This window comes from Patiria miniata, unplaced genomic scaffold (genome assembly GCF_015706575.1).
Source record: "Patiria miniata isolate m_02_andy unplaced genomic scaffold, ASM1570657v1 HiC_scaffold_7, whole genome shotgun sequence".
In the NCBI taxonomy this organism is placed as follows: Eukaryota; Metazoa; Echinodermata; class Asteroidea; order Valvatida; family Asterinidae; genus Patiria; species Patiria miniata.
The window spans coordinates 37,476,130-37,488,610 of record NW_024037074.1 but is presented as its reverse complement, the minus strand read 5'-3'; the positions used below and the strand labels follow the sequence as shown (position 1 = coordinate 37,488,610).

Below are 12,481 nucleotides of genomic sequence, written 5' to 3'. Positions count from 1 at the left end.
CGAGCGGGAGAGCTTACAGATATTTCCGGCCTTGCTTTTTGCATTTTTATCCATCATCTGTTCCTAATACCGCAAAACCTTTACGTGTATACATGAACTGGTAAACAGCGGTTTTACACTTTTACTTCAACTTTTATTTCTAAGATTCATCCGGAAACTGGCGTAGTCCTGGTGCATTAAAAAAGTTGCCACGGTGTAAAGTGTAATATTTTACAACTAAGACTTTGCTACATGGGCCTGTTGGCATTAGCGAGAGTATGGAAAGACAGGGTTCCCACAGTCATGGAACATCCAGGAGTATAAAGCCGTCATGGGAAAGTCACTGAATTTTGTTATTTTATAAGGAGTCATGGAAAGTTGATATTCCTAAAAAAAAGGTCAAGGTAAAGTCGTGGAATCTTGCATAACCATAATATTTGGCTATGGCAGTCTTCCAGTTTGCATTCCAGTTTGTTATACTTCTTCTGTATGCTCTACATGGATGCTTTTTTGGTGGCCAGTGGTCTTGTGTCAAATCGGAAGGCCGATATGGAGTGGTGTACCTTGCCCCAGTGTGATGACTTGCCAGTATTAAAATACGCTCCTAAGATGCCAAAATAGCACAGGGATTGGTCATTGAAAAAGCCTTCAGTTTGTCCTGGAAAAATCATGGAAAAGTCATGGAATGTTTTTTTAAAGATTTCTGTGGGAACCCGGGATAGAAATTTCTATCTCAGTCATTTCTGTGTTTTTGAAAGCAAACAATCTATCCTTTTAATCAAATCGTCACAATTCCATCAGCCTCAAGTCAAGACTTTCAAATGAACTTTGACCAAAGCTTTTCTATCCGGTTCGTTAGTAAAAACGTCATACACGCGCGCGCACCACTGATTACTAGCGCCCATTGGCTACAAACACTCGAGCTGCGTTAACTTCCGGTTCCAATCGTGCAGAAAGTGCTGGAGGTGACGTCACACTAACGAACCGGATGTCATTGCTCATCCCATGTTACTTGTGTGACCTGGCTTGTGGTATGACTTGATCGTTCTTGCAAACTGTCACAGCCCGTGTATCAAGACAATGTTTAAACAAAATCAAATATGTGTGATTCCTCCATATATTTTTTTTTTATTTTAAAATGTGCAACAATGCTTTTTGCACAGGTACGGTACGGTGATCACAAAATCTCTTTTGTATTTAGACTATCTAGCATTCACATTGTACAATTCTAAACTAATCTTGAAGTACACAAATAAATACGAGCACCAAAAGCTGAATTTGTCCAAACTTACAGAAGTGATTTATGTTTGGTTGACTCTCGCTCGCCGGTTTCTTTTCCATAGTGTCGGGTCTTGCTACCATTATTTTCAAACAGAAGAGTTTCTAAAAGTTTTTTTTTATAGATTTTTGATTCAACTACATTTCCTTTAAACTCCAGTTCCGATTCGGTTTCAAAACAACGTGCAACACATACAACTCACACAAATAATAACTTAATGCACGGTTGCAAATTAACAAACTGCTAACGGAATGTACAGATTGGGTACACTTGCAAATTAATGCAATTTCCCCATCCAGATATTGCCCACTCCCCCACTGTACCCCCTTTCAGTCGTATTGACCAATCAGGGCACGCTATCAATTTAATCACGAAGACCCCCTTCAATGGTGGAAGCATTGTGCTAGCTATTGTTCAGATAATCCGTCATGCCGGAGCAGTTGCTTTGTACAATAGTCTGCACAATGGTTTCTCCATTAAAGGGGGCCTCGTGCCGTGTACAGTGATCACATACCCTGATTCCTACACCCTGATTTATCAAAGGATAACAAGTCCCTTTAACAGTATTGGCACGTGCCTTTCCGTGAACTTTCGTTTTGTAAAATTTGAAGATGCCCTATTTTTTAAACCAACATTTCACTTTCAACTCGATATACATTATGACGAGCATTCGAAACTGTCATTCGAATAGCTTCAATGGCGAAATATTAAATCACAAGGTGAGAAACTCATATGGAAATTTACGGTGACAGTCGTCGGAGTACAATTTCCGTTTCGCAGAGGATTTATTGAAAAGAACTCGTGCTCTCTGTATGTATTATTCTACGGTGGTAAGTATATCAAGATTTCATATTTTGCCTCTCAAGAAGGCCTTGCGAAGGCTGAAATATCAGGCCACTTAATTATTTGGATTTGCATTTTTCAAGTCAACTTCCAGTCAGCAGTTTGCAGCAGTTCAATTCATTTTCAAGATTTTATATTCATTATTATAGGCTAATAAAAACCTGTTGTTGAACTGTAAAAGCCAAATATTAGCTCAAGTGAAAACCTCTTTCTTATAAGCAGAGCTTAGTTGACGGATCAGAGCCTATGCAAACACGTGAACGTGACTATAGAATATATATCTCGCTATGCACATCATGAAATCCACTGCACAAAGTATTATTATAAATCTGTAATAATTAGCCGTGCGATCTATATAAAGATCACGATGTTTACGCAACAGATATTCAGTTTATCTTGGCACATGTAATTGTCGAAAAAAATGTTAAGTGTAAACCGGCATTCATAAACATTCCGTGGCTTGTGACGATAACATCTTTGAGTTGGAATTACGTGGCAAAAAAAGATTCACGGCGAATGACAATGTTGAAAGGATGCAGGCAGTTTCATCACGGTAAGCCTTGAACTTTTTTTCTTGACAAACCTTACGAATGAAAAATAGTATACAACCTGGATAACATTACCCACAGAAACGCACCATCTTTTAAAACCAGATTTGCTTCGCAGGCTGAGTATTGACTGCATATTTTTGAAATAGGCATAGGCCTAAAAGAGTGCTATTGACGAAATATTTTTCGTAATCAAAAGGTTGAATGTGCATCTTTTCTCGAAAAGTGTAATATCCACTGAGCTGAAACTTCATCAGGAGTGGAGTTATTGTATAAATGGGAAACGAACAAAATGCATGAAAAGCAAATGATGTCATATACCCTCAAGACTTTTGCCAAGAATTTAATGTCGCATTAACATGTTCCAATGATTGAGAGTAAGTACAGTTATTTTCAATCGATGTTCCAGTGAACGAAAAAGCGGTCCGGACGCGCTAAGTTATACATGTTCAATTCATCTTTTGAATAATTCAGCTTAGACGTAAGACGTAAGTGGATATCCACAACGCAACCCACCATCATAACCCAGGATTACTATGCCTCAATTTAAAAATGCTAAAAGAAAAGAGCTCAAGGACATCACATTCTTTGAAATTTCGATCGCCAAAAAAATTCGAAAATTTGAAAAATCAGGTTAACTCACTTACAGAAGGTGCAAACTAGACCTATAAACTTAGGCATCACATATCACTGTACAAAAGAATAATGTTCCCGTTCAACAGAACGCCGAAATAGGTACGCCAGAATTTTGAACAAAGAGAAATCATGAAGTAAGTAAACCTTTGCATAAAAAAATATACAAAATTAATTATACACATTTTTTTCAGTGCGCCAAAATAACAGCGTGACAAATTAAAAAAAAAAAATATCAAAACCAATAACCATTTTTTCCCAGTACGCCAAATAATATGGCATGATGTCAAAAGAAAAAAAAGTTGTGAATCAATGAGCAAAACCTTTTGCAAAGAATTGCGGGGTTCGTCAAAAATCCATCAACTGTCAAATGTGCCTAATGAAACATCGTAGAAACAGCGCAATAGTCGTATGAAACATGGGCGCAGGAAATTATTGACGATAAGGCCGAATAAAGATTAAATCAATCTGAAGAGATGAATGTAGGTGCAATGCCAACTTAGATAAGAACCAACAAACTTCAAAGAAAAAAAACCAAGCGCTTCAGTTTCGGACCAAAAATCACCCACAGGGGATCAGCGGGAAGATTAGCTTCCTTCTGTGTGTCAGCAGGATTTGACAAACTACCGGACTGATTTTTCCCTTCAAAAAGCATCCTCGATTACTCTGTGTCGGCACCGAACAGTTTGCCAATTTGGTCTGGCGGTACTGACGGCAGTGTAAATGGCTGCCTGGAGAGATTTCTTGACATAACCATGTTACGAAGATGTTATAAATTTTGTTACGTCATCATGACGTCATCAGGTATCAAATTACAAGCGATTTAAGGGCAAATTTTTACAAAATAGTTTGCGTTATATCTTTTGAACTAAATAGAGTATCGTGTTCGTTTTTTTCGTGAGGTTGTAGACTACAGCCGTGAGAAACATTTTGTGTTCCCAGACACAAAACCGCTTGACCTTTACTTCCGGTGTTACCGAAAGTGCAATAAAAACTGAATATAACTCAAAAGCGGAAGCATTTTACTACAGACTCATATATTATGAAAGTGTTTAGTGAGGAATGCCAGACACAAAAAAACAGTGTGATGACGTCATCACCCGTAAGGGCGCCCCTAGCGGCACATAAAATATTGTTTCTTTTCTTTACTTTTAAAACCATGGGTTCAAATTTTAACAAATCGACCCTAGATTTTCTTTGATTAACCACAGATAACTTGGCAAGGTTTCAAACTCATGACGTCATCAGACTGGAAGGTACTTTTATGAGAATTTGCCAACGATCATATTTTAAATTTAATTCTATCATTTGATCCATGTGGTATATCTTAGCCCAAATAACGATACCATTACAATGTTCACCTTTTGCTTCCAAACACTGTGACGTCATCAAACCGGAAGTTCGGTGTTATGAATACATACACTTATAGTTTTCAAATTTTCATACGTTATTTAACTTCACAATGAACATCCACTCCGAACTAAATCAGTATTCACTTCCCGTTTTTGACTAATGACGTTATCAAGCCAGAAATAACTTGTATGTGTACATGTTTGCTGAAATTTAATTGATTGTCCTGGAAAGGATTTAATTTCCTGATACTTTATTCTTACATAAAAATATTCATAACTTAACTGGACAGAGTTTCATAAATTACTTGTCTACCGACTACTCTGTGTTTGTAACAACAAACGCGAATCTCTAGTTATTAACTATTTCTGGTAATGAACCAAGGATTCCTCAAAAGCGCCATAGGCACTGTAGCTCGCAAGCCTGAAGAAACATGTGGATAGAAGACAGTGAGAAGAAGTTACAGTTTTAGAGGTGGAAGGAAAACCCAAGAAGAAGAATATATTGGGAAAAACCCGCGGAGCAGGCATGAACTAAAAACCCAATTCACATATTGGCTCGGGCGGGATTCGAACCCGGGTCACAGCGGTGGAAGGCCAGGAAAGTACCGCTACTCCAACTGCAATTAACCCTGTAGTTATTATGTTTATTTTAAAGTTCATTACATGGATCCATTAAATAAATATGTCTAAGCAGAACTATTTGGAGCGACGCAATCGCATCGTAGATAATCAAACATGTGCCGCTTGGTACTGGCGTCGGCCTGCCTTCTCATGGTCTTTAATCAAGCCGGCCAGAAGTGCATGAAAATTGCATTTGAGAAAATTTAGCCCCTGATCAATACAACGACATTTCAACACATCGATTATGTCCGATTGTGTTACTCATTGGGGACCTATTTACATGACGGCTGCTTGCCCTGCGAATTCTCAATGTCGCCCTGTCCAACTCCACGGCTGTTAATACTTGTTGAGGTCAACTGCTTTATGTACGGACCGTTTTGCAATAATTTGGCAGTTGGGCTATTATTGAAAATGGCTTTCTCGCATTACTTTGTGGACGGCAACACAACAAGCTTTCCAGCGGTAGTTACCATCTGGCTTTCCTCCCACATTTCTGTGGACACTCGAGATATGATGCCTTTATAAACTTGTAGTTAATGATAAACTTATCTCTTCCCCTTTTCCTCTCTGTAGCTGTCTTTGTGCTGCAGCTACGTAATACATGTACCAAACTTCGATCGCCCTGATTATGCCTTTCGCCGCTGCAATGGCACGCAGGTTGGAACGTGAAGTGTGTCAGTTGCTCTGGGAGTCAAGCGCGTACGGTGAATGATTCGTGCCAGTGAACTTGAAGTAGTCCGTGGATTGACCGTCACATACATACACAGGATGGCTACGACCGAGGAAGCACTGAGCTTGTCCGCATCCCCATCGGCTGCGAACGGGACCACAGAGGAGGAAATCAGCACCGCTGTGCTGGTTTTCCGGACCCTGTTCATCATCTTTGATTCGGTCTTCACCATCGTTGGTAATCCGTTCTGCATCGTGGTCATACGGCGGACCCAAACGCTCTCGGACAGCGCCAAGGTCTTCATGATCGCGCTGGCGGTTGCCGACCTCGCCGTGGGCGTCACCGCGGCGTTTTCCGTCGTGCCTGCCGCGATTGGCGACTGGTTCTGGGGAAACTTGCTCTGTAAAGCCACCTCGGCTCTCGTGACGATATTCTGCCTTGCTTCGGTGTCTTTTCTGGTCTGTCTGTCCGTGGATAGGATGATAGCCGTCACTAGATCGCTCCACTACCCGGCTATCATGACCCAGAGACGAGCACTGATCATCTCCGTTGGCGTCTGGGTGGGATCGGTGGTCATCATCGGCGGGTCGTGGGTATTTAGCCCACCCGTCGATTACAGCAACTTCTCCGTGACTTGCGCCTGGCACTGGGACGACAACTATGTCGCCTTTGCCTCTGTCGTCTCAACCTGTTTCTTCATCCTACCCTCCTCGGTGTTGTACATCATGTACTTGATCATGTTCAAAATAAGTCGTAAGCACGCCAGGAGGATAGCGAACCAAGCGCCTGCGATACCCGCGGCAAGGGAAGCGGACGCACGGCCGCGCCCGCGGGCCCTGTCGGTACCGCACTGGCTCCAGGCCAACGCGGCGGCCAATCCGCGTCATCAGGGAGACCGCAAAGCCCTTAAGATGTTCTGCGTGATCACGTTAGCCTTCACGATAGCTTGGTTGCCGTACAGCGTGTCTATCTTGTACATCAGTATCCGATCAGTACCCTTCCCGCATTGGGTCGGATTTCTCGTAACCTGGCTTGCGCTGTCCAACAGCTGGTTCAATGTCATCATCTACGTGTGCATGAACGGAGCTCTCCGTGAAACTGCCTTACGGATCCTCAAGAAGCAGCGATGGTGTTTCCGCCTTCCTCCCCGGTGCTGCCCAATCAAGTCCAGGGAGGTAGTCCAGGCGCCTGCTCAGGACCAACAAGCCTTCAATACTCTCGCTACGTGAACACAACTTCTCGTACAAGAAACGTCAATGGGGAACTAACTTAATGTTTTTAATCATGGGCTCAAAATGGGCTCGGATATTAGTTCTAGGAAATTTGAGTATAGGCCTACAAGGAAAGGTATAGCACCAATGTGTCATTTGCAATTTGAAAAACATGAAGTTCTGACATCGTAGGAGGACTTACATGCCTACTAAATTGGTCAGTTTCAAGATGAACGTGTTGTAAATTTCACAGATATTACAGCAGAGGCTCTTGTGCGTACTATATCAGGGATCTTTATTTCCATTACTCGAAAGACAAGAGAGTTTTGGCGAAGTAGTTTTCAATACTGCAGTATTAGGCCTTTATATTAGGCCAACATTGTTGTTATGTAATCATGGGAGCTGAATGATCAATTTTTCCCCCTGCAACTCAAAAAAGTTGATATTTTATGATACGCCATTTTTAATGTTTGTAAAAGGGGCTTTATGTTTCTCAAGCATTCTGTAGGCTACTTAAAGGTATGGGCACCATTTGCACAAAAACCCTGTTTTTGCTGATTCAAGGAACAACAATAAATCTGTAGCAAGTCTCTACCATAGCTGTTTGTGAGAAAACTGCGAACATGCGTGTTCGCTGTCCTCAACGCAAAGGCATACTGTTTCCGTTGAAAGCGCGATGGTTTGGTGCTCTTAATTTTTTTTTCTCGAAAATGACAGCATACCAGGCCCGATGATTTCGCACGATGTATGATCCTATTATTGACTAACAATTTTGACAGTTTCATTTTTCAAAGTTTGCACATGGTGTCCATTACAAGCGAAACATTGTGTGCATAATTATTTTGCCAGATATTATTGTTAATGCAAGTGGTGTCAGTGTGCGTAGGTGTTCAATTATACAGATAATGGCGATGATAATGATAAAGAATACCTAATTATAATATAATGCAATGATAACTCCACACACGTCTATGATGGCAAGGGTTATTAAATTCAATTCTTTTTTAACGCGTTCAAAAGGGAGTTGCAAATAGTTCACTCACTGGAATTATTGTCTGGCAGTCAATAATTCGAATTTGTAATACATGTACAAGAAACTGATGATGGGCCGAATTTTTCGGTCGATGTCTCATTCAAACCTGAATAACTGTTGTATTGCCAGAAAAAAATATTAATTTAGGAAAGGAATCCATTTCTTGTGATTAAAATCGGAAAAAAAAATCTGTGAGTAGCTCAATGAAATTGCCCCCTGGTAAAAAGCAGTAAGCCTACAACTGGGGGAAAGAAATACATTGTAAGCGAGAAATATTATAAGTGCAGAAGAGTCAGCGAGCACTGTAGACCAAACACGCGCCTTGCAGCAAGCTCGGTTTTCACCCGTCCAAGACGGGCGTTCCAGCGTCGCGTCGAACCAAAAATGTATGAGTCGACCCAAATGGAATTTCGTTTCACACAGGCAGACTTGATCATTCTATCGACCCAGACCCTGAAAGGAGTCGTTTTCTAACGATTGCAACGGTCGGTCTTTCGCGTGAAGTCGCCCCTTACTGTTCGAAATGTCAAATTTAATTCTTATCTTCGGAATAATTCAATTTGGCGCTTCATTGGAAGGACAGTCTGAGATGGGTGCCAAGCAACTTAAGAGACTACGTGCAGACCATAAATTAGCCGCTTAATATTAAAGAGAATTTCAGAGCATGCAATGTTTTGTAGCTGATATGCGTGTACTAAGTTGAAGCAGAATGGGTAAGATTTTTTTTTTTTAAACTTGAGTCGTGATGATGAAGACTTTTTCTCCTTATAATAATCATTCCACACCGCATACTCTGACTCATTATTGGGGCATTTGTAAGGTAACACCAAAGTTATGAAGTCACAAAATAATACAACATGGCCACAGTTTGTAGAAGGACCTACTTTACAGAATGTATATCACGCGGAATATTCCCCTGATTGCATCATAGATTAAATCATCATTGATTAAACCATGCATGAATATAGAGATTTACATTTGCATAAGATTATACCGCTAAAAGTGTATCAAAACGACAACAGGTTTTCCTGCAGATTTTCTGCCTGACCAATATTAATGTCAGCCCTTTGTAAACCATTCATTGTTACTACATGAACACATCAAAGAACACACTCTGAGATACATGCAATGCCTAGGGTCTATTGTAAAAAAGTCGGATTAATGTTGAAGGCATATTTCGGTAATGGCTTCAGCCAACCACCTGAAACCTTAACAAAAACACCGGACCATTTCCTGCCCCTTATGGAGAAAATGACAAACGCCGGATAAAAACAATCATACTGCAGCTCCACTTTAGTATGTTAAACAATCCAGGGTAACATTTTGTGGGGGAAGGGGAAGCGCTTTCTCCATTACTTAAGTCAACATGCGAGCAATCGCTGACATGCAACATCCGACCGCGTTCTTCTACCTCAAATGTCATCAGTCGTGACTTGTACATTACTTGGACAGAATTGGTTTGTGATTTTTCATCATACATCCCAAGTCGATCCCACGTTTTGTTGCCAGAAAGAAATTGTCCAATTATAAAATTCTGTGATTCATATGAGGGGCTATAGCCTACAATTTTTTTTTGACTGATTCACTGTCACTTGTGAGCCGGGCAGTGCTATTGTATAGGAGTACCCCATGACGCCAATGAATGGGCTAAATCCAATCCACTGTGTACACCAGATACATGTAAAGAAGCTTCCATGAAATGGCCATTCCGAATAAATTGAGTACAGTTTTGTGTTCTCCGTGAACAGTGTTTTGAAAGTCTTCAAACAGCCGTTCCTTCTTCAACAAAATCCCAAGTAGACCTACATAAATCGTTTCATGTCCCATTTTCTAAAGAGCCGGTCATCATTTCGTTGTTTTCTGACATGCTTTTGCAGTTTAATACACGAACCATTGGAATAATATGCACTGGTATACTTGCATTATGGACCTATAGGGATCATTAGACATGGTACACGTACGGGATACGCATGCTTCTCGGAAAAATAAGTGGGCCATTATTGGACCTAAATAGGTTACTTCTTTCCGAGCCGAATTTACGCATCCCGTCGCTACCACAATCATAGATGTTCCCTATAATAGAAATGGTGCGTGAGCTCAAGCGGGAAACGCATGCAGCTCCGGAAAAAAGTGGCCCGTTGAATCACCGTTATGCGTGGTTATTACCACCGCCAAGGAGGTTATGTTTTCACCGTCGTTGGTTGGTTGGTTAGTGTGTTTGTCTGTGAACAGGATAACTCACAAAGTTCTGGACGGATTTTTATGAAACATTTAGGGGTGGTCCTTGGTACAAGTACAAATCGATTAGATTTTGGAAGTAATCGGGATCTGCGTGTGGATCTGCTGGATTCTTTTCGAGAATTTTTCACCCATAATGTAAAAGTTTCACCTATAATGTAAAAGTTTCACCCGATCGCTCTGTGTCATTATAGCTTCGTGTGCGTGGCACTGACCCCGTATGCTTTATTACCTACCTAATCTAACCACACAGGTCAGTGGACTAGACCATTTTATACAATGGGGGAGTGGACAGGTTGACCAACACAGGCATATACGTGTAGAGGGGTGGTCCTTGGTACAAGTACAAATCGATTATATTTTGTTTAGCCTCGGCGGAGGTGTGCGTTCTCTGAGTGGTTTCTAGTTTAATCTGGCACACTATGGACAACGTAAATTTTCACATCAAAATGTTGAGTTTTATTAATGGGGGTTTTGGTGAAATAACCACGCAAAATGGTGATATAACCAGCCATAGTTTTTCCAAGCCGCATGAACGGTGTATCCCACATCCGCACTATTTCTAATGTTTCCCAATCGGTTTTTAGGGGAACGTGGAGTCGCAAAATGTTGGCAGACTATTGTAAAAATTAATTACAGCCATTTGTAGACACAGATTTTCCTAAGTGCACTGAAAATATTCTTCCGTGATGTCACTGTTAGCTCTCGGGGAAGTTTGTCACTATGAACACTCTCTGCGCTCTGATCTGATGCGGTGTTAAGTGACACTGAACCAAGAGCCTTTGTCCCTCCAACTTTCTTACGGTGAATGGCAAATGCAACTTGAAGCCATCCACTGCAATACTGAAACTCTCAGGTATCGGGGCCGGCTAAAGAGAGTGTAAACAGTAACTGTTGAAACGGAGCAGCATACGAACGATGTTGCAAACAACGCCGTGAAAGCTTCAGTTAAGTCTTTAGAGTACCTGCATGCCACATCACAGAACATGCGGTATACCTGCATACCAACTTCAACTTGTTTTCACCAAACATGTGTTTACACACATTATCCCTTAGGCTATACTTATAAGTCCAAGTATTGGAGTAATCTGCGATGGACTGGCATCCCATCCAGAGAGTCATGGGTTCGAATCCACCTGTTGTCCATAAGTTGTGTCTTTGGGGAAGCCACTTCACTCCCTTTACTTGCCTCTGCCCGCCCAGGAGTAAAAATTGGTGTACATGTACCAGCATTGACTGGGGAGTACCCTGCGATGGACTGGCATCCTATACAAGGGGAAATAGAATCGTCTCAGCCTTTCCATGCCACTGTAACCGGAGATAAGCGCCGGCCTGATGGACAATATTGGCTCGTGACAGACTTGACTTTACTCTCGGAAACACTAAACAGTATCGCGAGCAAAGTTTACTTTCATCTCCACAAACAGTCATCTTGAGATGTTCGCCTGCTTGTCGATCTAAGATTGGTTTACTTTGCTCTGGGAAAAGTGGCTGGCTTCCTTTCGAGTCTGTTTGTTCGGAATCTCACAAAGCGATCTTTAATTAGTCGGCAAGTCTTTCGAGGATTGTGTTTTCCTTTTAATTCATTGCTCAGATTGCATCTCAATGGTCACTTTCGGCGTGGCCCAATGAGCAAATTACCTGCTTAAGGAGAGCATCTATCTCCATTAGACGTGCTCAGAATGAGTTAAATATGCCCGCCATCCACTGTCTCTATTGGTAACGACATTCAATTGCAGCAATATAGTGATTGTGAAAACACGCACGCAGCTGCGTGCATGCGAACTCGATTACCACGGGAGCCGAAGTTCAAAAGGGGAACTTTGAATGTGCATAAATACGTCACTTTTGAAATCAAACATGACTTGTATGTGTTATTTAAAGCAAAAATCAAACTTCTCGCATGATGAAATTTGGTATGTTAGCCATTACAACCTCGTTGTTGAACTGAAGATATGCTTGTGTTGGGCTCACTGTACAACCACGGGGGCCCCCTTTAATGGCGAAAAACACTATACCAACTATCCGGTTCGTTAGTGTGACGTCACCTCCAGCACTTTCTGCACCGTATGGA

At 41.4% G+C, this 12,481-nt stretch overlaps 1 protein-coding gene across 1 annotated transcript; it reads left to right on the top strand.

Annotated features, from left to right (window-relative positions):
- The first annotated feature begins 5,828 nt into the window (after positions 1–5,828).
- LOC119745156 (alpha-1A adrenergic receptor-like) lies at positions 5,829–7,154 on the top strand. The gene has a single exon (XM_038221381.1). The coding sequence runs from the start codon at positions 5,964–5,966 to the stop codon at positions 7,152–7,154; it is 1,191 nt and encodes a 396-aa protein (XP_038077309.1). The 5' UTR covers positions 5,829–5,963.
- Positions 7,155–12,481: the final 5,327 nt, after the last annotated feature.

Excerpts from the sequence above, each read along its gene's own strand:
- LOC119745156 (XM_038221381.1), top strand. The coding sequence starts at position 5,964 with ATGATTCGTGCCAGTGAACTTGAAGTAGTCCGTGGATTGACCGTCACA.